At 38.6% G+C, this 21,461-nt stretch overlaps 2 protein-coding genes across 4 annotated transcripts in view; one reads left to right on the plus strand and one right to left on the minus strand.

Moving 5' to 3' along the window:
* LOC119741918 (spastin-like) overlaps positions 1-11,219 on the plus strand; it is a 48,473-nt gene extending 37,254 nt beyond the window's left edge. For all 3 annotated transcript variants that reach the window (XM_038217868.1, XM_038217869.1, XM_038217870.1), the window contains 6 exons: positions 6-153; positions 826-917; positions 1,466-1,588; positions 4,630-4,780; positions 6,355-6,395; positions 6,884-11,219. In XM_038217868.1, coding sequence (XP_038073796.1) covers positions 6-153; positions 826-917; positions 1,466-1,588; positions 4,630-4,780; positions 6,355-6,395; positions 6,884-7,009 — 681 coding nt within the window. In that variant the 3' untranslated portion in view covers positions 7,010-11,219. The remainder of the gene's footprint in view (positions 1-5; positions 154-825; positions 918-1,465; positions 1,589-4,629; positions 4,781-6,354; positions 6,396-6,883) is intronic.
* A 267-nt stretch (positions 11,220-11,486) lies between these two features.
* Positions 11,487-21,407, minus strand: LOC119741920 (RNA-binding protein pno1-like). Its single transcript, XM_038217872.1, has 6 exons — positions 21,170-21,407; positions 15,882-16,031; positions 14,990-15,073; positions 13,357-13,417; positions 12,731-12,919; positions 11,487-12,041 (listed from the first exon to the last, which is right to left on the minus strand). The coding sequence occupies exons 1-6, from the start codon at positions 21,377-21,379 to the stop codon at positions 11,974-11,976; spliced, it is 762 nt and encodes a 253-aa protein (XP_038073800.1). The 5' UTR covers positions 21,380-21,407; the 3' UTR covers positions 11,487-11,973.
* Positions 21,408-21,461: the final 54 nt, after the last annotated feature.

Below are 21,461 nucleotides of genomic sequence, written 5' to 3' on the forward strand. Positions count from 1 at the left end.
ACTAGGCCAAGGCAGTTGCCCATGAATCCAATGCAACATTTTTCAACATCAGTGCGGCAACGCTGACGTCCAAATATGTGGGTGAAGGGGAGAAGTTAGTCAAAGCGCTCTTCTCAGTTGCTAGGGAGCTACAGCCGTCGGTCATCTTCATAGGTGAGTCTGTTTATTGGATGTATGGGTGCTTTTGAGGTAACCAAAGCGACACGAACATTGGATTTGTGGTCTTAGTTTAAAAGCTGTGTGCTTGTGCTTACTCAGTTGAAATTTAGTTGTTCAGTTGTGCACAACAGGGAGTAGTTAGTCACAGAAGTATCCCTAATTACTTCTCTCAAAGTACTGCAAAAGAAAACAGGTAGAAAAAGTGCTGACGTAACTTGACTTTTGATTTCTTGGGCTGAAATAAAATATGTGTTGGGGTGTTCAAAGAATTGGATTGGAACTGTTCATTTTGAGATAAAAATGTTATTCTAAAATAAATATGACTTGGAAACTAACTCTGATCTCAAACATAATTTTAATGTCAAGCAAAATTTACAACAAAATATATGAAGACAGCCTTTGACGGGGTGAGATGATTTCCCAAGTCAGGCCGACGGCTACTTGCTTTAACAAGTCCTGCAATCTCTAATTAAATCAACATATTGGTCTGCTGGTGCAACAAAATAGTTCAACACATCCATGTCTCCAGTGAAGGCTATTCAGAACTCGAATTGCCAAATTTTCTGAAATTCACTAGTGCCTAGTGTCCAGCAGTCTGTGAGTGATAGAAAAAAGTGATATTTTTTTATTGTAGTTGCGCATACTTTCCCTATTTTTCTTTTCCAGATGAGATTGACTCTCTCTTGACTGAGAGAAAGGAAGGAGAACATGAGGCAAGCCGACGACTCAAGACAGAATTTCTGCTGGAATTTGACGGGGTATTTATTTTTTCTTGTTATTAATTATCAGACATAATAAAGTCGATAAGGTTTCATTTCCACTGTTGGCTACGGACCTTAACATTTCTGGAATAAACAAATTTGGGCAACCCTCCCCCATGACAACTTCTTGCTATGTTACTGCTACTATTCCTGTGCATGATGATGTCACACTAGATGTATAAGGTCAAGCGCTGGTAACAACAAACAATAGTGCACCTATAGTTTTGTCCATACGTGTGATATGAGTTCCTGGGTCAAGTTGCATCACAACGGTTTGTCACAAGTAAAATTTTGTGCTTGAATTAATTAGACTTCAAGGATCAATTTTGCGGATCACCAGGTGAATGGACTATTTTTAGAAAGAGGTTGTTGTGAGGAGATCTAGAGGTGTTAAAAGAATAGGATATGACTGACACTCGAACTTTGTGAATGACAAACAAAAAGATACGAAAGACACATGGACATTGTGTGGTATAGAATGAGTTGAAGCTGTTTCTTTTAGAAGTTTGTGGATGAACGCTGCTAACTGTCTTGCTTTCTCTCAGGTGACGGCCGACCCAAATGAGAGAGTCCTAGTGATGGGAGCAACAAACAGACCTCAGGAGCTGGATGATGCAGTACTGCGGAGATTTGTCAAGAGAATATACGTCACCATGCCTGAAGCTGAGGTAGAAAATAGACTCTAGACAGTGTAGTCAAGTCTCTCACAGGTCCTCACAGATCCTCACAGATCCTCACAGATCCATCACAAGTCCATCGCAAGTCCATCATAATTCCATCACAAGTCCATCACAAGTTCATCACAAGTTACTGCGACCACTTTGAAAGAGTTCCAGACAGAAGCTCTCCCAACTATAAGAGGGATGGAGCTACCAGTTGTATCTCTCAGGACAAATTGACAATACCACCATCCGATAAGCACCCTAATAGCACACACAAAGAGCACACATGGAATTGCAACCCACCCTCTCCAGGACAGCAGCAATGCTTTTAGGAGAGTACTCTAATGCAAGATCACAAATCCAACACAAGTCCATCATAAGTCCATCATAAGTCCATCACAAGTCCATCATAATTCAATCACAAATCCATCACAAGTTTATCACAAGTCCATCACAATTTCATCACAAGTTCATCCCAAGTCCATCCCAAGTGTATCACAAGTCTATCACATGTCCATCACAAGTCCATCCCAAGTGTATCCCAAGTGTATCACACGTCCATCACAAGTCCATCCCAAGTGTATCACAAGTTTATCACATGTCCATCACATGTCCATCACAAGTCCATCATAATTTCATCACAATTTCATCACAAGTTCATCCCAAGTTTATCCCAAGTGTATCACAAGTCCATCACAAGACCATCACAAGTCCATCCCAAGTCCATCCCAAGTCCATCACAAATCCATCACAAGTCCATCACAAGTCCATCACAAGTCCATCACAAGTCCATCACAAGTCCATCACAAGTCCATCACAAGTCCATCACAAGTCCATCCCAAGTGTATCACAAGTCTATCACAAGTACATCACAAGACCATCACAAGTCCATCGCAAGTCCTTCCGTCCCAAGTCAATTCCCAAGCTATTCAAATGAACTCTGACAAGGGCACTCATTTGTTAATTGTTCCTCTCTATTCCTTGTGACCAAACTTATAAGTCAAATCTCTTAAGTGACCGTTGATGTTTGTTAGGAAACCATCCATTCAGGGTACATCCAAGTTCAGTGATAGTTCTTCCTTTGTAGAAAGATGAAGATATCCAATCAGTGATTGAGACTGGCGTGTGAAGACAAAATTCAGGAAAAAACAATTTTGGCTTCTTCTTTTTTTTTGGTGGGGGGAGGGAAGTAAAATTGTGTTGCAGGAAGGTTTAATTAGAATCTGGGATGACAGAGTTTGATATTTTTCTGCTTGGTTTAACACCTCACATGACGTGTGTGCTCTCTAGAAAGTTCAGACAAAGTCCCCTTTCAGCATTGGTAGTGATCCATCCTCTTTTTCAGCCCAGCATATATCAACGTTGTAGCAAAGCTGTCACAAGTCATTCACAAGTCAAGTAAACTGTGAAAAAGGCCATGCTTTTGTTTTTGTCTCCCCTTGTTACGATGTACTCATGTCTGGACCCTTGAAAGGACTTATGATTTATTTTTGGCCGCACTTGTGATGGACTTGTCTTCAACACTGCAACACTCTGACAAGGTTAATCTCTCGTTAGCCACCTGTTAGTCTCAACTTACTGTGATCCCATCTTAGGAAACCACCAATCACATCGCATCACTCTTTACATGCAAACCAGTTTATTTGTGTTGCCAGCACGACAACTAACCAGTAATGAAGTCTTTCCTGTATATACGTCTTTTCCTAGATTGACAGCACTTGCTGTAAGAGGTTACACCTGTGCGTCAATTTATACTTTGATGTTTGCGTGGGTTTATTTTGAGTTATTTTTTAACATTCTTGGAAAGGTGATAGAGTGCTGCTAACTTAGGATGAATACACCGATCCTTGAGTTATATTCTTGTCATATTACATTATTTATAATCAAATGAACCAGGTCGGCAACAGTATGTAAAACGTACCAATCAAAATACAGGGCGAGTAAAAAAAACGAAACCCAAATATTGTTTAAGTGAAGTTCGCGTGTAGCACTTTCAAAAGTTAGGATATGAAAGCCCAATCATAAGCTTTCTTTTAGTACAAGAATCATTCAAATCACTCATGTACTTTTCAAGTTGTGGAATTTTAAACACAACCACTATGTGTTCTGTCCATGGATCACAAAGAAAAGGTGTGCGTTCTTTCAGCAGAGCAAAAACAATTCACACATCCGTATGTGATTTGTTTTTGTTTTACTGAAAGAACAATTACTGTTGTGTCATCCGTGGACAGAACTTTAAAACGGTGGTTGTGTTTAAAATTCCATAACTTGAAAAGTACATGAGTGATTTGAATGATTCTTGTACTAAAAGAAAGCTTATGAATTAAGCTTTCATATCCTAGATTTTGAAAGTGCTACATGCAGAACTTCACAAAAACAGTGGTCCCGACATTTGGGTTTCGTTTCTTATGACTCACCCTGTATTGATGGGAAAATATTTTATTCTGTAAGAAAGAAGGTACAGCACATTTATGGTCTAAAATAAAAACTAGGAAAAAATGATAATGGTTGGTTGTTTCCATGGAGAAAAGAATCTAAACTCTCAGTACACTCTATGGTCAACAAAAATGTATTTGGAAAAGTAATTTTTTTGAAAAGTGAACAATTCATCAATCAATTTTTTTTACGCACTACAAATAATTACTCATTTTGTTGATAAATATTGAAATTACCATTAATATCAGAAACTGCATGAATAAAAGTCCAGATACATGTATATATCATGAAGTATACTTCAGATGTGATCACATACCGTTTGAGTATGGCACACATTAGAAATGGTATGGTATGGGATATATGTATGTGGTTCGGTAAAACTAGCTGATATCACCATTTGTGTGCTTATTTGATCAAACCCACATACACTGTGTACACATGTGAAAATGCAGATTGCCCATAGTGTGCCAGATGAAATAACCCCTTAAAATGGTGATTTAAAAAGCAACTTTTTGTCCGAGATTCATACTTATGCTGTATGACACGCACTATTTTTGCTATGTAGGAGTAACCCTCAACCTAAGTACTATCTGAATGTTGTTGTTTGACAGACAAGGAAGGTGTTATTGACCAGACTGCTGGCTAAGCATCACACCCCTCTGACTGACGGAGATCTGACCCAACTAGCTCAGATGACCGATGGTTACTCAGGGAGTGACCTGACAGCTCTGGCCAAAGATGCAGCGTTAGGACCGATACGAGGTATGGACATGTCCTGTCAAGTGGAGTTGACCTTAGTGTGATCGGGTCTAGCTTAAACAAACCTTATATTGTCAATGATGGCCAGTGTTGTAAGACTGAGTTCAGGAATTGGACTCAAGTCGCAATTTCAGTGACTTGGACTCGACTCAAGTCACATCAGAATAAGTCTCAGAGTCTGACTTGGACTCGAACAATACACCAATTTAGTGTTTAGTTCCTGCACAATAAAGTAATTCAGGTCATAGGTCGATAAAGACAACCAACGACAAACAAGTAGCAAAGGTCACTGCTTCCCTTTAAATTTGTTAAATTTGGCCCTAACCAATTGCTTCAAGTACGACAAAGAACAAGTAAAAAGTGTGTTTCCAAAAAGGGATGAACACCATTTGTTACCTTTTTAGAATCCCGCCCTCTTGTGGTTGCCTAAAGTCAGTTTCAACAGCTGTTATACTTTTTTCAAATGGATATATCGCATTTTGGATACGAACTCCTCAGGTGTATCTCTGTTGTCTTTGACATTGCTGTTTTGGCCATCTCAAATGACCTACATATATGACCCGCTATATCTGATGCAGGCGGAGTTGGGATACTGAATTGCCTTATTAGATCTGAGCTCACTCATCACATACCAATCACTAGTTTGGCAAGAATCGTTGACCAAACCTGCTCTTAGTGTAAACGTATGTGTGCACTTAGGGACATTCTCAAATCATCTCAAGATGAAGGTTCGTTAGAAAACAGTCCATGTAGAATCAATACTGTAGTTGAGTCCATCGCAAGTCAGTCTCAAGTCATCAGTCTCAAGTCATCAGTCTCAAGTCATCAGTCTCAAGTCATCAGTCTCAAGTCAAGCTGTTCAGATGAACTGCGCCAAAAGCATTCCTTTGTTTTTATAATTCAACTGATACTTGTGACAGGACTTGTGACAAGACTTGTGATTGACTCGACTGATGAATTGTTTGGAATATATGGATGTGAGTGGATAAAGAAGCATGTAGTGCACCGAGAGGGATGATTACAATCAGAGAAAGACCGTTGGAATCACTCTCCATGATAATATATGTAAGACAAGCACAGTGAGACAACAGAGCGACGATGTGAGAGAGGTCCCAGAAAGGCAGCTAAGTCATGACCCACAAGAGTAACAAGATGCCGCTGAATTCTGTCAAGCAGGGACAGATGACAAGCAGCCGCTACTGCCCAGATATGGCAACAGTGTTGCATCCAACAAGCAGTGTTTTCAGGTTGAATGAAAGGTCCCTATGTATTAAAACAAGTATGCACATCATCAAATGATTCCATACGGGAACAACATGTGCTCCCATTTAGACCGGGCAGTTTTTCCGGAGGAAAGGAGAAGCAATCCATGGTTGTCAACACTTATATTGCAAGATCTCTTTTGTGCCTGAAATACCTTATTGTTCATTCATTCCTATTGATCCGTGTTCACTTTTTATATGTTCTAAGCAATGGGCAGCCACATTTTAAATGCAGGCTGACTTCAATGATTTAAACTTGCTAAACCTTTTTATAGCAACAACTTCTTCATCAGATTTGTTTTTCTGATTTTGCAGAACTTGGCCCAACTCTTGTCAAATCAGCAGCCGCTACAGAGGTATAAAAACTGTGCTTATTTGCTAAAATCACATGTTCTCGCAATATTGACAAATGAAAACTAATACCACACATATAAATTGCAGATGACAGCTTAAAAACCAAATTAGACAAAAAGTGGAAAATGTTAACTTCCATATAAATATGTATCATACTAATTATAGTAAACCATAATAAGTATGAAAAGCTTACATTTTTTTTGTCCTTGGCATCGGTCTTTAGTAAGCACGCGCTTTGGATCTTTGTAATGTTTTGGTGTGAGTTACCATGGAAATGTTTCTTGCTGGCAATGTGAATTTAAGTCACAAAATTACCTTTGTTTTCTCATCTTTGTAAAATCAACATTTTCAATTGACTACCCAATTGATACAACTGTAAGCTCAGAAGAAAAAGTTTGAAAGTCATTTTGAGGGAAAAACCTGAAGAAAAAAATTAAGTTAACTCAGATGTTACAGGTGTATAACTACCTGCGTACTTTTTGTTGTCCAGGTACGAGACATCAAGTTATCCGACTTCCAAGAATCCATCAAACACATTCGCTGCAGCGTTCAGCCTCATCTTCTGGCCACCTACGCACAGTGGAACTCCGTGTATGGTGATGTCGCTGCACTTTGACGACCCTGCACTAGAACTTCTTGGACAGTGTGCCTGTGTGCCGCCCTCTTGTGACAACAGACAGCCAACATTGTCAATTGTGGTGTAGCACCCTTGAGCTAACTGGACTTTGACATTTCTAAGCCAAGCTTAACTTTTTGATTATTCTGCACATTCTGTATACCACTCTGGACTTGTATAAATCTTGCTTTTTGTCACAGTTTTATTGTACCTAAACAACCCCCCTTAATTTCCATACCGTATCTGGATATGCAACACTGATTTGCCTTGTGGTAGAGCGTGTTGGCATGAAATTAAAATGAAATGGCAAAAGAAAGTAAACACTGTCTAAAGTTTTGTATCCGTAATCTTAAGTTACAACTCCGATCTATTTACACTGTAAATACAAAAGTGCAGTCTCGTTTGTCTGTGTAAAATCACAAGTGCTCGTAGTGACGCTGCAAAAGATCTACCTCTAAAATAAAAGTTTACAAAATTAAAATTTTGGTTGAGATTTCTGTGATCGCACCATTTGATACTTTTCCCCTTGTTTGCTAAAATTGACATTTACTAAAATGGACATTTTCAAAACTGGATGAGATTTGATCCAGATCACTGTTAACCTGAAACCCCTCCTTTTTGTAAGCAGAAATCAGCAAACAGTTTTGATGTGGCTCGTTAGATGATTCATATTGCTGTTATCTGTGAGGTTTGCGGTTATTTTAATGTACACTCTATATTTTCCTTGACAGTTTGGCCTTATTTTTCTTGGGTATGATCTCATTTTTGTTTGTGTTTACTACTCCACGATACAAGGATGGGTTAATTCTGTCAGATTTGGTTGATCAGAGTATGATCTTAAAATTCCTAACTGTAGGATTCTGTTGGATTCTGTGAGATTCTGTGGGATTCTCACTTTGTGTGTTTAGAGGAAACCCGAGGGGTTTATTGTTGCGTTAGCAAATTCGATTCCCAAATTCCTCCTTTATTATCTCTGTATTTTTCTTTTAAAGATTTACCCTAGAATTTCCTACAGTCAGACAAATATTTTACAGTTTATATAGCATACCATGACATACTTTTCATTTAGTGTGCCCTTCGAAAACTTCCTTTGTAAGGACACAACAAATTAGCAATTTTGTAACTTGAAGGAATGACTTGCGCTGAATTTTTCCTTGGCCTTAAAATACCATCAGGAACAAAAGTCTTCCAGAAATTGAATGCATGCTAAACTCCATCAGGTATGTTGCTTAATGCTTTTTAATAACTTGGTCTCAAGCTTCATTCCAAAGTATGCAAAACTTGGAAGCAATGCTTGCAATAAGCAGCATTATTCTGTTAATGTTATAATCCATGTTTTGTCATTTTTACGAGGTATTAATTGTGATATTGTACCAGTGACCTCTTGCATACATAGTCTTATTCTACAGAGACTGGCAGTTTGAAGCATGTATAATCATTTGAGAAAAGGTTCTACTTGCAGTTAGTCAAAATTCGAAGTTTTGTGAGGACAATGAAACTCAAGTCTTTTGTAGACAATTCTTCCACAGTCACTCAGAAAGTTTGCATTTGTGTACACCGACAGAGTTTTTTTAACTTCAGAATTTGTTAGACACTTTTTGCCAACTTTGGAAAGTTCTCAGGAAGTATTGGTCACTCCTCAACAAGTGCAGCCCTAGTCTGAGTATCGCCAATTGTCTTAGGAGCCCTCTCTGTAACGAATCTCTGATTATGTCAGCAATGAAACTTTTATGCGACCCCAGGCACCAGCCAATGGGAGTCGACTTTAGAAATTGTGACATCTTTTTGATCAGAAGCTGTTGATTGGTCAATTTGGCTGCCATGTTTTTGTAATACATGTACAACAGGTTACCGAATACCTGATAGAAGGTGCCTGCTGAATGGTTAGCATCTCGATGGTCTAGTCTCGTTTTGCATTTGTCGCCAAATCTGCTCGCATATCATAGACCCTTGCTGTGCAAGGGGATATTCCATAGACTAGTGCACCCCCAACCCCAGCCTCCCCCCCCCCCCAAAAAAAAACCTCAAGAGATGAATTGCCATCTCTACTGCTTCTTGGCCTTTGCACACACAGAGAGATGACCTGGTTTAAAGAACTGACCTCAGTACATGCTCTGATACCAGCCAACCATTTTGCAGCTGCATAAGTTTGACCCCTCTGACAAACTTATTGAAGCTTCTTGATTTGCAGCACATGTCTAGCTTTTACCAGGATATGTTGGTGTATTTGTGTAGATTTTCATAGTTCCATCACTATTTTTAAGCTGATTTTGCCATGTTTGAATACTGTTGGCTGAGTTTTTCTTTATGGTCCAAATTACATAATCATAGCTCCTTGAGCAGAAAATAATTTACTTAGTCCAACTGTTCATGGAAAACCGCTAATGACATGTAGTTGTGAAAGGGATAGGCAAATGTGAATGTGGGGTCATATCCCCAAGCAGTAAGATAAAACTCTTTTAAGAAAACTTATTCTGAAATTGATTATTCAGTGTGAAATAAATGAGAGAATACTGGTCATGTTGATTCACTGGTTATGTAACCTCAAAAAGAAACATTTTTGTCTGAAGTATGGTGATGACTTCTAGGTAAGTGCATCGGTAGTGTACCAGTTCTTAAGGGCGATCGAATTTCCTTGGTACGCAGAGACGTTGTTATTCTGACTTCTCTGGGTGGAGTTGGAGTGACTCATCTTTAGTTTTGTTGATAATTATGGCTCACCCATCCTGTGAGATGGACTGAGGAAAACGAGGACAGATAGTGACATCCTATCCCCAAACAAACTTGCAAATCAATGAAAAACTATAAAAATTAATAAAAACAAATAATTTACACCAAACAGAACATGGATAAAATTACAAGCAGATAGACTGAATGAAGTTATTGGCTGGTAGAAAAATATCCGTGTCATACTTAATGCAAAAATGTATCCATAAAAATACATCACTTGTTGCACCCAGGAAATTGGATAACTTCCACAAATACAAACACACCAGATATAAGTTTGTATTTTCTTTTCAGAATCTGGCTACATTCTGATCTTTTTGCTCAAATGGACTACAACACTTTTTTTTCCTTTTTAATTCCAGAAATTAGAATTTTTACCACTGGAGTAAAAAACTGTTGCTTGACTCAATATGTGTGTTCTCCCCCCCCCCCCCCCCCCCCCGGCCAAAAGTCTTTTCGCACTTTTTATAACTGCCTTTGAATATTTTCATATTTACCAACAATTTTGAGCATTTTGTAGTTGGCAGGAATTGTGAATTTCCTTTGAACTTCCAAAGGTTTTGTAGTAGTGTCAAGTGTGATTTTTTTTCTCATCTGGAATCTTTCATAAGGTGTGGTGCACTTTTTCTAATCAATACTTTTCTTGTAATTTTGTATATAAAGATGCAGGTGAATTAGTGGTGTATTTGAGATTTTGTTTTGATTTCATGATTTACAGTTTATTTTATTCCATTGTTTATTTAGATTAAGCAGATTTTGGTAATTATATTGTTGAGCGAGATATCAGCTTATGCGTAGCACTAAGACGATTCATGAAGAGGCAGCAGCCAACTATAGCAAATACATGTATCACACTGTAAGCGCTACCAAAACATTTACAATATTTGCTTCTAGCTTGTAATACATCTTGCCAATTTAAAATTTGTAATCAACATAGACTTGTCAAACAGCTATAAATCAGGGAAAGGCATTATGGAGATTACAGCTTAATTATTTAAACCCTCCCATTGTTTGATCAATCACAGACAGTCAAAAATTTCTTCCCCATCCCTTGCCATGCATTTGTATACATAACAAGTACAAAAAAAAGTCGGATCGCATTTGTGTTAACACTATGACCGACTAGTCAAATTCCATCAACAGACAAAAGAGGTAACTGGTAGGTACAGCTGGCATATCAATCACCTCCAGTCAAAGCGTGGCTGTATCAAACTAACGATGAAATTCTCAACCGTTCAAAACAGTCACTTGATTGATTCTGACTGCTGTGATGTGTAGCTGAATCTGTCAGCCAGAGAGGGAGGGTTTTTAATTCCCTGCTGGAGTTTTCTTAATTCATACAAACTCTGCAAACCAGCACCAATGAGCCAAACCCAGTTCATAAATGGTATCTCACCCAGTGTTTTGTACATACCTGTTCCTTTGTCAAAATGCCAAATCACGCTTTGTTTATAAATGGTAATGTAATATCTTCATTTCATTTCATTTCATTCAGAAACTTGGTAATTTAGACTTTCGCAGCTCATGTAAAAAAAACCACATATATATTAGTGTACTGAAATGTGCTGTATAATTCCAAATCCCTGCTTCTTGTATTTTTGAGTATGGTATGATTGTGTGACACGTTTTTCTAGTGGACTTTATTGAAACACGGAGCACTGGATAATAAATATATATGTACGGTAATTACTATTTTATATTGAGCGGTAAATATTAATTAAAGAGAATAAACTATGGAGGGAATTGTAAATCAGGTGTTCATTGAGTTTTATTCCACTCTTTCATATATCCATACATGATGCAACAATAACATAATTTCTTCCTTTACAAGATAAGTTAAAAGATCATGTACATGTATTCTTTAAGCTTTGCAATTAATTATTAAACTTCATTGCATCACTGCCCATATACATGTACGGGGTTTCCGGGCTGTGCTCCTCTGAACAGGAAAGCACTGTTTTGAAAATTGGAAAATGGTCTGTTTAATTATTTCTCCAAAAACAGGTTCTGTCCAACACTTGCAACTTCCATAATCCTCCAAAATTAACCACTCTGCAAAATCCAAATGGCAAATTCCTTGTATTTTCAAGGGAATCGGGCCTTATGTAAAATAATAATCACTGGGCCCTACCTTCCTCAATCCACTAAAATCCTTCAAAAACATGGTGGATTGTAAAGGATTTGAGAGTGTTCGGGTTAAGGCAGTAAGTTCACATTTAGTCTATTTCATCAGCTTTTTAAAACCTCTCTGCACTGCGACTGGCCACCGCTCGCATGTTACCATAGACCTTAGATGGAGGGCTTCCTGTAAATAGTGATGCAATGAAAGAACAAGGAAAAAGAATCCCAGTTAGTGATACATGTATATAAAAAAACATGTATAAAGTAAGATTCAACACTGGCAAAAAGTCATCACTGGTCGTCTAGTCATAAGATGTAAATTGATCACTAGTCATCACAAGATGAGCATTATTCATTAGAAGTTAGTCACAAACCAGCCTTGAGACACAAACTATTAAAATGAAATGTGAGACAGGCATTCTTTCTTTTTTTATCCATCTCCTGTTACTCGTTACTCGACTTTCGATTGACTGGATTACAATTGTGGAAAGGTTTTCCCTTGCCAAATTATGCCCACTAATAAGTCATGTCACAAAAGCGAAAACAGAAATGGAACATTTGTGATTCAGTCACCTTTGGTTCGTATAAATTTCTTGCAGTGCATGTGACCGAGCTACTCAGGTCACCTGACTGAAAATTGTGATGTCAATGCACACTGATTGACGGGCAGGAAACGTCAATCGCCTGTAAACGTTATGCAAATGCTGAACTGGTACACCTCTGTAAATCGTTTTCATGAAAATTTTGCAGTTTTATTTTAAACATATTAACAATCACAAATTTGCAAAACTTGAAAATCGAAGAGGAAACAACCACCCACATCGGGTTGTTTCTCCATTTCAAACTGCTGAGATGCATGCTGCCTATTCTTACCTAAGATGAGGTTGCATATCGCCGTCCTGGCAATCTTAATGTTCTGGAAGGATCCTAGGATGTGTATCTTACTTGCAGCCAGCACAATCCGCGTCTTAGTCACGTTCTCTATGGTGAACTTTGTCTTGCCTCCCTTGCCCGCTATTCTGCCGATGGCTCGCGATAAATGGTCTCCCTTCAACGGTTTCACTGAGTATTCGCAAAGAATAATAAGATAAAACAATTGCCAGGAAAAGAGTTGGAGAAAAGGAAAATTGCTTAAAAAGAGAAAAATAGAAGAAAACTTTATAAGGATGACGAAGAAATAAGATGAAAACACATTTTTGATGCATCAGAAATCTTGCCAATATTTTTGCATTTTGTGCTCATGGCAGCACAACTGTTGTTCTGTTTTACAAATTTAAAAAAATTAATATCAGATAATAAATATTCACATGGTTTTATAAATGACTGAAGATGGACATCGTTTAGATGTTCTTGTGTCTGTTCAGAGGGTAGTTGAGACATAAAATGGGACACAGAAAGATCATGAATGAAACTAAACCCTATTAAAAGATTGGCATAATATTTCCTATATAATGTTCATCAGGCAATAATGTTATGAGGAATCATAAATGAAAACTCACCGTCTGCTACCTCAAAGGTTTCTAAGAACAACTCGTCTAACCGAAGCAACGCCAAGGCATCCTAAGAGAGAACAAACAAACAGGCATTCAGATCAAGCTAAACCACCTTCCCAATAAAAGGTTAGCACAAGGGGCTTTGGTTTTATGAAGTAATTACTAATTGTGGTTATCTCATATTAATTTTAATTGGCTGTTTTGGCAAAACATGCCGAAACAGCTTCTTTTTTCGTGAGTTTTTTTTCTTTTTTTTCTAAAATTCTTTTTCAGACTTTTGTCCATAGCATTTGTAAATGTTTTCATCTTGCCCGGCATTTTGGGCACTGAAATCAATCCGATTGCCTTTGTACTTGGCATACAAATAGACCAGCACCTGCAGATGTGTGCGGAACATTGACGTCTTCATAACATCATCACGTGTCACGTGATGTCACATTAAAAGTGCATATCTTGTAAATCTATATGTCCAGAACTATAGGTCCAATTGGGTTGAAACTTTGTATGTGCCTAGACCGGGAAGTGTTACAGATGAAAATTTAAGTAACGTCATCATGACGTCATCATGACGTCATCATGTGTAAAGTGATGTCACATTAAATGTGCATATTTTCAAGGCCTATATCTCTAGAACTACAGGTCCGATTGGTTTGAAACTTGGTATGTACCTAGACCGGGATGTGTTATAGATGAACATTGAAATGATGTCATAATGACGTCATCACACGTGTCACATGACATCACACTGGAGATACATAATTCCAAGCCCAATGACAATATCCCACCATTTCTCAATAATTATCTACAGAACTACATGAACACATCCTTCCAGGATGGAACTTTCACTTCAAACTATACATGTCACATCTCACACAAAAAAGGTGTCCGAAACAGCCCAGTGTTTGTCCACAAACATAAGTCTAGTTTCATATAAAATTTTATTTGGAAGAAAAAATCTTTTCTCTTCTCATTTTTGTAATGACTTTTATCTCTTTTCCCCATTTTCATTAAAATGCATTCAGAGGTTCAGAATGGTTATAAATACAGAATCTGCTTGGAAGGACTGATCTCAAGACAGGATGTAACAAGGAGTGTGGCCTAGTGGCTATGGTTCTTGACCCATGATCAGAGGGTCAGGGGTTCGAATCCAGCTGCTGGACATATGTTGTGTCCGTGGGCAAGCCACTTCACCCCCACTTGCCTCTTTCCACCCAGGAGTATAAATGGGTACCGGTATTAGCTGGGGAGTAACCTGCGATGGACTGGCATCCCATCCAGGGGAATGGAGCTTTCTCAGTCAATTCATGCCAAAGAAACCGGAAATGAACGCCGGCCTGATGGGCTATATTGGCTCGTGATAGACTGTACTTCCTTTTTATTTACTTGGTCCGAGGGTGGAATTGGATTTTGCTCCCCTACACCAGCTGGTCCCAATCCCTGGCAAGCGCAGTCAAGTGGCCCTGGGGCGCTATCAACAATATGAATCAAATCAAGCCTTGAGAACTTTGGCACTCGGACCTGAGAGAAACTCACAGCATACCTCACACATGCTTGTCAGGGACCTACTGCATCAGGAGAACAAAATCCAAATCTAGACTTGGGCTATTTACTCTTCTTGTGGGGGTTAAAGGGAACATACCTCTACTTCAAAACCTAGAATGAATGCCTTGACAAAATCCTGGCCCTTCTGTAGTGCTCCCACGTCTGATGTTTCCTTAGAACTCTGGGAACGAGAGAAATGAAGAATTGATGTCTCACTATTTTATCCCAATGCATGAGAATCAATCTAATGATTTGTTTTATTAAAACCCTCCTTTTGTTTGGTCAGTCACAAAAAGTCAAAACTTCAATCCTGCTCCCTGCCATGCCTTGTACACAGGCTAGTCGCCAACAGTCAGATTGTATTTCTTGTAGGCATCGCGAGAGTCAAGTTCAGTCAACAGACAAAAGCAGGCAATTTGCAACTGGTAGGCACAGCTGGCATATCAATCTCCTATGGGCAAAGCATAGCTATAGGCCTATCAGGTTTCATAACAATCACAGCCAGTCAATCCTGCTTTATGAAGGCAGGGAGTCTCAAATGTTAAAAACAGTCACTTGATTGATTTTTACTGCTGGCCTGGCCTTGTTGAAATTTCCAGTCAGAGAGGGAGGGTTAATGATTTATTCTAGGGAGTCCTACATCAATTGAAAAACACATCCTACTGTGGTTTTTCAATTGATGTAGAACACATACAACCTCGCCAACTTGTTTTCAACTTCAGGCAAATTTGGAAATCCAATTATCAAATGTGAAACCCTGCTTTTCAAGTATTTGCTCAAATCCTCGCTTGGAATATTGAGGACACAAGGGAGAAAATTTCATCGTTAGCAGTGGAGGAAAAACCCATGTATTCAGAAATGGACTGCAACCCTGGCAGAAATTGAACTTGGGTCATCCAAGGTGGAAAGCGATCATGAGGAAAACGTCCACCAAATCTACCACCCAAAGACATTTTAACTACATCAGTCACACTTGCTTCACATCTTACCTTGATTTCCACATGTCTTGTTCTTAGGTTGAATCTAATCTGAAGTTTGAGGTGTTCTACGATGGGTGAGTAGATCTTCATCCAGTTATCTTTGAGAGGTGTGTATCTATGAGCAGGGACGGGGATTTTCCTCAATTCTTGACTTCCTTCCTGGGAATCGTTTACAGAAATTGAAGACATTTCATTTGTGTTGATTCATTTTTATCACTGTTTGGCACTGACACTTCATAGTAGGACTCATGACTACAACTACAGAGGGCGCTCTCCATTGGTGCATGGCGGCTTCAGCCATTTTGTTTCCTCTTTCATGGAAATCCAAACTTGGTGAGTAAAAACTCTGATTTCTCAAATGATGGCTACTATGGTACCAGATGCTGAGTTAAACATTGTAAAATTTACTTTCCAATTCGACATACTTCGCCGAAGTCTTCAGACGTTGTGAGCTGCCACAGGGAGCGGCCATCTTGCTTAATGACGTACTGGAAGGACGTCATAAAAGTGCCTTATATGGCCTTTCTCCTTTGACTTATGACCTTTAAAAGACACGATTGTGCAGATTATGAAACCCACTATCCGTTGATAATTTATTTGGTGCATATGGGGGGAGCTACACCATTGATTTATTCCGTTGAACTTGCACCAAAAAAACAGGTGAATTTTCTTCTCAAGTTATCAAGAAAATGATGGATTTTAGCAATATAGGAATTTGTTAAAACATCTCAAAACATTATAAATGCAAAATATGGATATCTTTAGTTAAGAATGACATAAAAAAGGCAGTTTAACGCTGGTGAGAAAAGCCAACACGGGAATTTGTATCGGCATGCCTATTTTAGTCTGACACGCGGCAATGGCGATTACGCATATATGTACGCGTGCATGTTCTGTGTTGCCACTTTGTGTGTAGCGTGAATCGAAAGTTTTTACCCGTGTGTTACCGCTAAATATAAAAAGCTGATTCAAAAATCAAACTATTGTTTTCTTTATAAGGATTCCTATGATATTAAACACCTAGATAAGTTTGGAATGTTGTGGGAAAATTTAGAGATGGGCAATTCCACGGTAACGGAAGGACGTTTTCACTCATTAAACAAAATTTCAAATGTGTGTATCACAGACACTGTTAATAGTTACAGCAAACAAATGTCACAATTGTATTACTATAATGCTACTTTCATTTTCCACACTTTTGGGGGGCATGAATGCCTCCCGTTTATGAATTATGAATATTAATGATGTCGGTAACGGAAGGACGGTAAAACGGACAAGGGTTTTCCAACTTACTCGCGTTTTGCGTAAACTCTGTGAATTTTATGGGGCAATTATATTTTAAAGGTAGGAAATGGAATCCCTGAAGCTTTATCTATACTATACCGCCTTTCATTTGACTTTAAGTGTTTCGGTAATATAATTACAACGTTTTAAGCAGATTATAATTTGGTAACGGAAGGACGGTAACGGAAGGACAAAAGGTTTACTCAATTATAGCATGAACAAAATGTGAATTAACACTAATTATACAAGTGAAACAAATTGCTGAAATGTGTAACTGAATGTGAAATCAACAATATGCAGACCTGGCATAAATAATTATACCCAAGAAACTATTGAGATAAAGATAGAAGCCTGCTAATTAATGATAACAAAAGAAAAACGAAAACAACCCAAAACACATAATTCACGAACACAGGACTACTACAGAAATAGACTTCAAACCCATCACCTCCATCCTTAAAAGTTTAAATACACAGTATTTGAACTCTTGAGTACATGTATACTGGTTACATGTTCACCAACAACTTTTAATAATAATACCGGTAGGTTCAAAGGTTTACCTAAAGGGTGGGGCGACTAGCCTACATGTACATTTAAGGTAAAAACATCTACCGGTAGAACTGATGGCTTCAGTTAGGTGTTGCTTTTAATTGAACTCTAAAATCAATGTTTGAAATCAAATTACAATGATTTAGAGTAGTAACAATTAATTTATAAACATCCAAACTGAAATTGTTAACTTGGGCATAATTTGTCAAAGATTGCACCTCACATGTCTTACACATGTAAATTGAATGAAAGTGCCCCAAAGTACCGGTACTTTCTGCCATCTCATTTTTGACTTAATTTGCTTCTGGAATGGCTTCACAGAATTCGTATCTTTCTCTATTGTCCATGAATGCTGATGGCAGCAACTTTATGATTTGATTTTCAGCAACAACTCCATACATGTACAAGTACTGGTACATCGGCACATATGTATGTATGTATGTACATTGTACATGTTGTACATGCCTGTGCCTTCCTTTGTAATAAACACCTTGCCCTGCTTTTCCCGCTTTGTGAAGGTGGGTCACATGAATATCCTTTCAATGCTCATTATACATGCATGTATTTGCAGTGATTTTCATTTTTTAAACATGAGCGCAAATGTCGTAATATTTGATAAAAATACGATTTGTCCTTCCGTTACCGTCCTTCCGTTACCAATTTGGTAACGGAAGGACGTGATTTAATTAATAATAATTAAAAAACGAGAAGTACAGCAGTGTCAGTTATAATGTCATATTGAAGGCCTACCTAAACTTGCTTTGCACAATAACTTTCAATGCATTCATACTGCAAGTTTTAAAAATAAATTAAAAATATGTATTTTTTCGGTAACGGAAGGACATTTTCGAAGGCTGAAATATTAGAAGTCACTGAAGCGAAACAAATTACGCAAAATGTTAAAAACAAGTTTTAGTCGGTTTTTCAAGACCAATACTTTCTCATGACAGAAACTGATGGCATTAGTACATATTTTTGTGTGTCTATTGGTAGAATACTTTCATATCACTATTAATAACATTTTTAGGATTAAAACAGGATTATTACATAATCCTATTTTTTGGTACCGAAATGTATAAAAAATAAAATTCCGACTTCAAATCTTGAAAATAAAGACTTTTAGCTTTCATTTGATGCCAAATTTGTTTAAGTCACATGTATTTGAATTTTTTGGTGTCATGTCCACTTTGGTGTGGAATTGCCCAGATGTTAAAATAATAATACTTTGACACTAAAAATTACAGAATGGTTACTTTCATTGAAGTTTGCCATTTAGACCTAAATGGATATATATCTCCAAAACGCAAGCTCGTATGAAAATGATTTAAACGTAATTGATTTTGTCGTGTGAACCTCTTTCCAGTGATACCAAATTTTTTAGGGTTGTAAGAAAAAATTCAAAAAGTGCTGAACACCATAGCTTAGCACAGGTTTACTTAGCCCTGGTGGACTCCCTTTCCTCCCTACGTTATGGAGGGAGTCCTGAGTACACATGTGATCACAACCGAACGAAAACGAACCGAACGAATTTCTTACCAATAATTTCCATATTTTTACCTTGTTGGAGAAGCTAAATTTACGTCGTAGTATTCTATGTGTCCTTATCTGTTAGTACGCTGGGTTCAGGAATTCCATATGCGATGCTGACTGACGTCAATCAGGAAAATAAACTCGAAAGCATCGTTAAACTTGTACGTGTTTAGTCTCTTTTCATCAGTTTCTCACCGCCGAGTCTATTCTAGTCGTACATATCATACCATGAACGTCTGTGCAGCGTGTAGTCTGGTTCCCTAGACCGGACAATTATTCTCGACGCTCATATCACATCTGGTCCGAGGGACAGACTATGCCGCATGAATATGCAGTGCGCACGCGCGATTTGCTTAGTAACCATCCTCATACGCACGCGCACTTACTTGAAGGCGCGGTCGCTAATCCAATGACCGAGCGTGTTTTCGCGCCAGTTACCAGAAACACGTTTCGGCTTTGGTCATTGGTTGAGCGTTTTCGTGACATCGGTTAGCTGGAGTGACGTCACGGTTCCAACCAAAACTAAACAAATGAGGGCGCTAGCGTGCGTGCGCGCTTTCGGATCGTACGCACGTACATTTTGTACATTGTACATTATGCATGACGTACGACTCTGGGAATAAACTGATGAAAAGAGACTACAAACACGTACAAGTTTAACGTTGCTTTTGAGTTTATTTTCCTGATTAACGTCAGTCAGCATCGCATATGGAATTCCTGAACCCAGTGGTCAATAGATAAGGATACATAGAGTATGTAGGCGTGAAATAAGCTTCTATAACGAGGTAAAACATAACAAAACTCTGGTAAAAATGTTGGGATGGTTTCATGTCGAAAAGTCTTGTCCTGGACGTTAGTCGTATTGCAATGAAGACTTCGTCCAACCTGGGCTAAGGTTTACTTAGCTCTACTGAGTGGAGCGTTGAATTATAGGTACCCCTCCATACAAACGCTCCACCGATTTGCCATACTTTGGTAGCACCATACACGGTCGTCATGACGGTATGCATTTTGTGCATGCCCTCGCGAGGACAAGGCCCAAAAAAACTGATAAAGAAAATACAAATGAGGAAGACAGTAACCCTGGATAGATCCACACATTCATGACATTCCATATGACCCCTCAAATTGTTTCAAACAACCGGTAATTTTGAAAAAAGAACAAAATAGTCTGAACTTACCGCTCACAATTAAATGTGTCTGCCGAGTTGCACAGTCTATTTCACTGACATGACTGATGCATAATTCATTGCGCGCGTGTGTGACGTCACTATTGAAGAAAAACAAGTCGCGCTTAATCAATGACTGTTTCATGTACTGATATGTGGCCCGCACCAAAAACCCACAGTCAGACGGCGCGGGGCACATATGACTACATAAAACAGCTATTGACGCAATGAATTATGCATCAGTCATGTCAGTGAAATAGACTGTGCAACTCGGCAGACACATTTAATTGTGAGCGGTAAGTTCAGACTATTTTGTTCTTATTTCAAAATTACCGGTTGTTTGAAACAATTTGAGGGGTCATATGGAATGTCATGAATGTGTGGATCTATCCAGGGTTACTGTCTTCCTCATTTGTATTTTCTTTATCAGGTTTTTTGGGCCTTGTCCTCGCGAGGGCATGCACAAAATGCATACCGTCATGACGACCGTGTATGGTGCTACCAAAGTATGGCAAATCGGTGGAGCGTTTGTATGGAGGGGTACCCGTAATTCAACGCTCCACTCAGTAGAGCTAGGTTTACTGAATGTCAGACAGGTCGACCGTTGAGACAGTAAACCTGTGCTATGGTGTTCAGCACTTTTTGAATCTTTTCTTACAATGTCAGACAAGTCGACCGTTGAGACAACTCGACCGCTGAGACAACTCGACTCGGGACAAGTCGACCGTTGAGACAACTCGACTCGGGACAACTCGGTTTACTTACCAAAAGTTTCTCCCCACTTAACGGGGGGAAATTAGGTCTTTTGGAACTAGTTTCTGCCTCCATTTTGTCATCTTCCATTTTCCTCTTCCTTCCCTTCTTTGATCTAACACTTTGGAAGCCATCTGTTGTTTCTGTTGCCATTTTCGATACGGTTTCTGTTGAGTTTTCTGTCTTCTCTGAGTTACTCGGGCTTGCTCTGGCGGACGCCATCTTTAAAAACACATGGCGCAATCACAGTTCTAAAAATAGAACACCTCAGATTCCATTTTGTTTTAGAGGGAGTATATATATT

This window comes from Patiria miniata, unplaced genomic scaffold (genome assembly GCF_015706575.1).
Source record: "Patiria miniata isolate m_02_andy unplaced genomic scaffold, ASM1570657v1 HiC_scaffold_5, whole genome shotgun sequence".
Classification (NCBI taxonomy): domain Eukaryota; kingdom Metazoa; phylum Echinodermata; class Asteroidea; order Valvatida; family Asterinidae; genus Patiria; species Patiria miniata.

Excerpts from the sequence above, each read along its gene's own strand:
- LOC119741920 (XM_038217872.1), bottom strand. The coding sequence starts at position 21,379 with ATGGCGTCCGCCAGAGCAAGCCCGAGTAACTCAGAGAAGACAGAAAAC. Across the intron at positions 12,920-13,356 it reads AACCTTTGAGGTAGCAGACG|TGAAACCGTTGAAGGGAGAC; the intron begins GTGAGTTTTCAT and ends GCGAATACTCAG. Across the intron at positions 12,042-12,730 it reads GATATGCAACCTCATCTTAG|GAAGCCCTCCATCTAAGGTC; the intron begins GTAAGAATAGGC and ends CACTATTTACAG.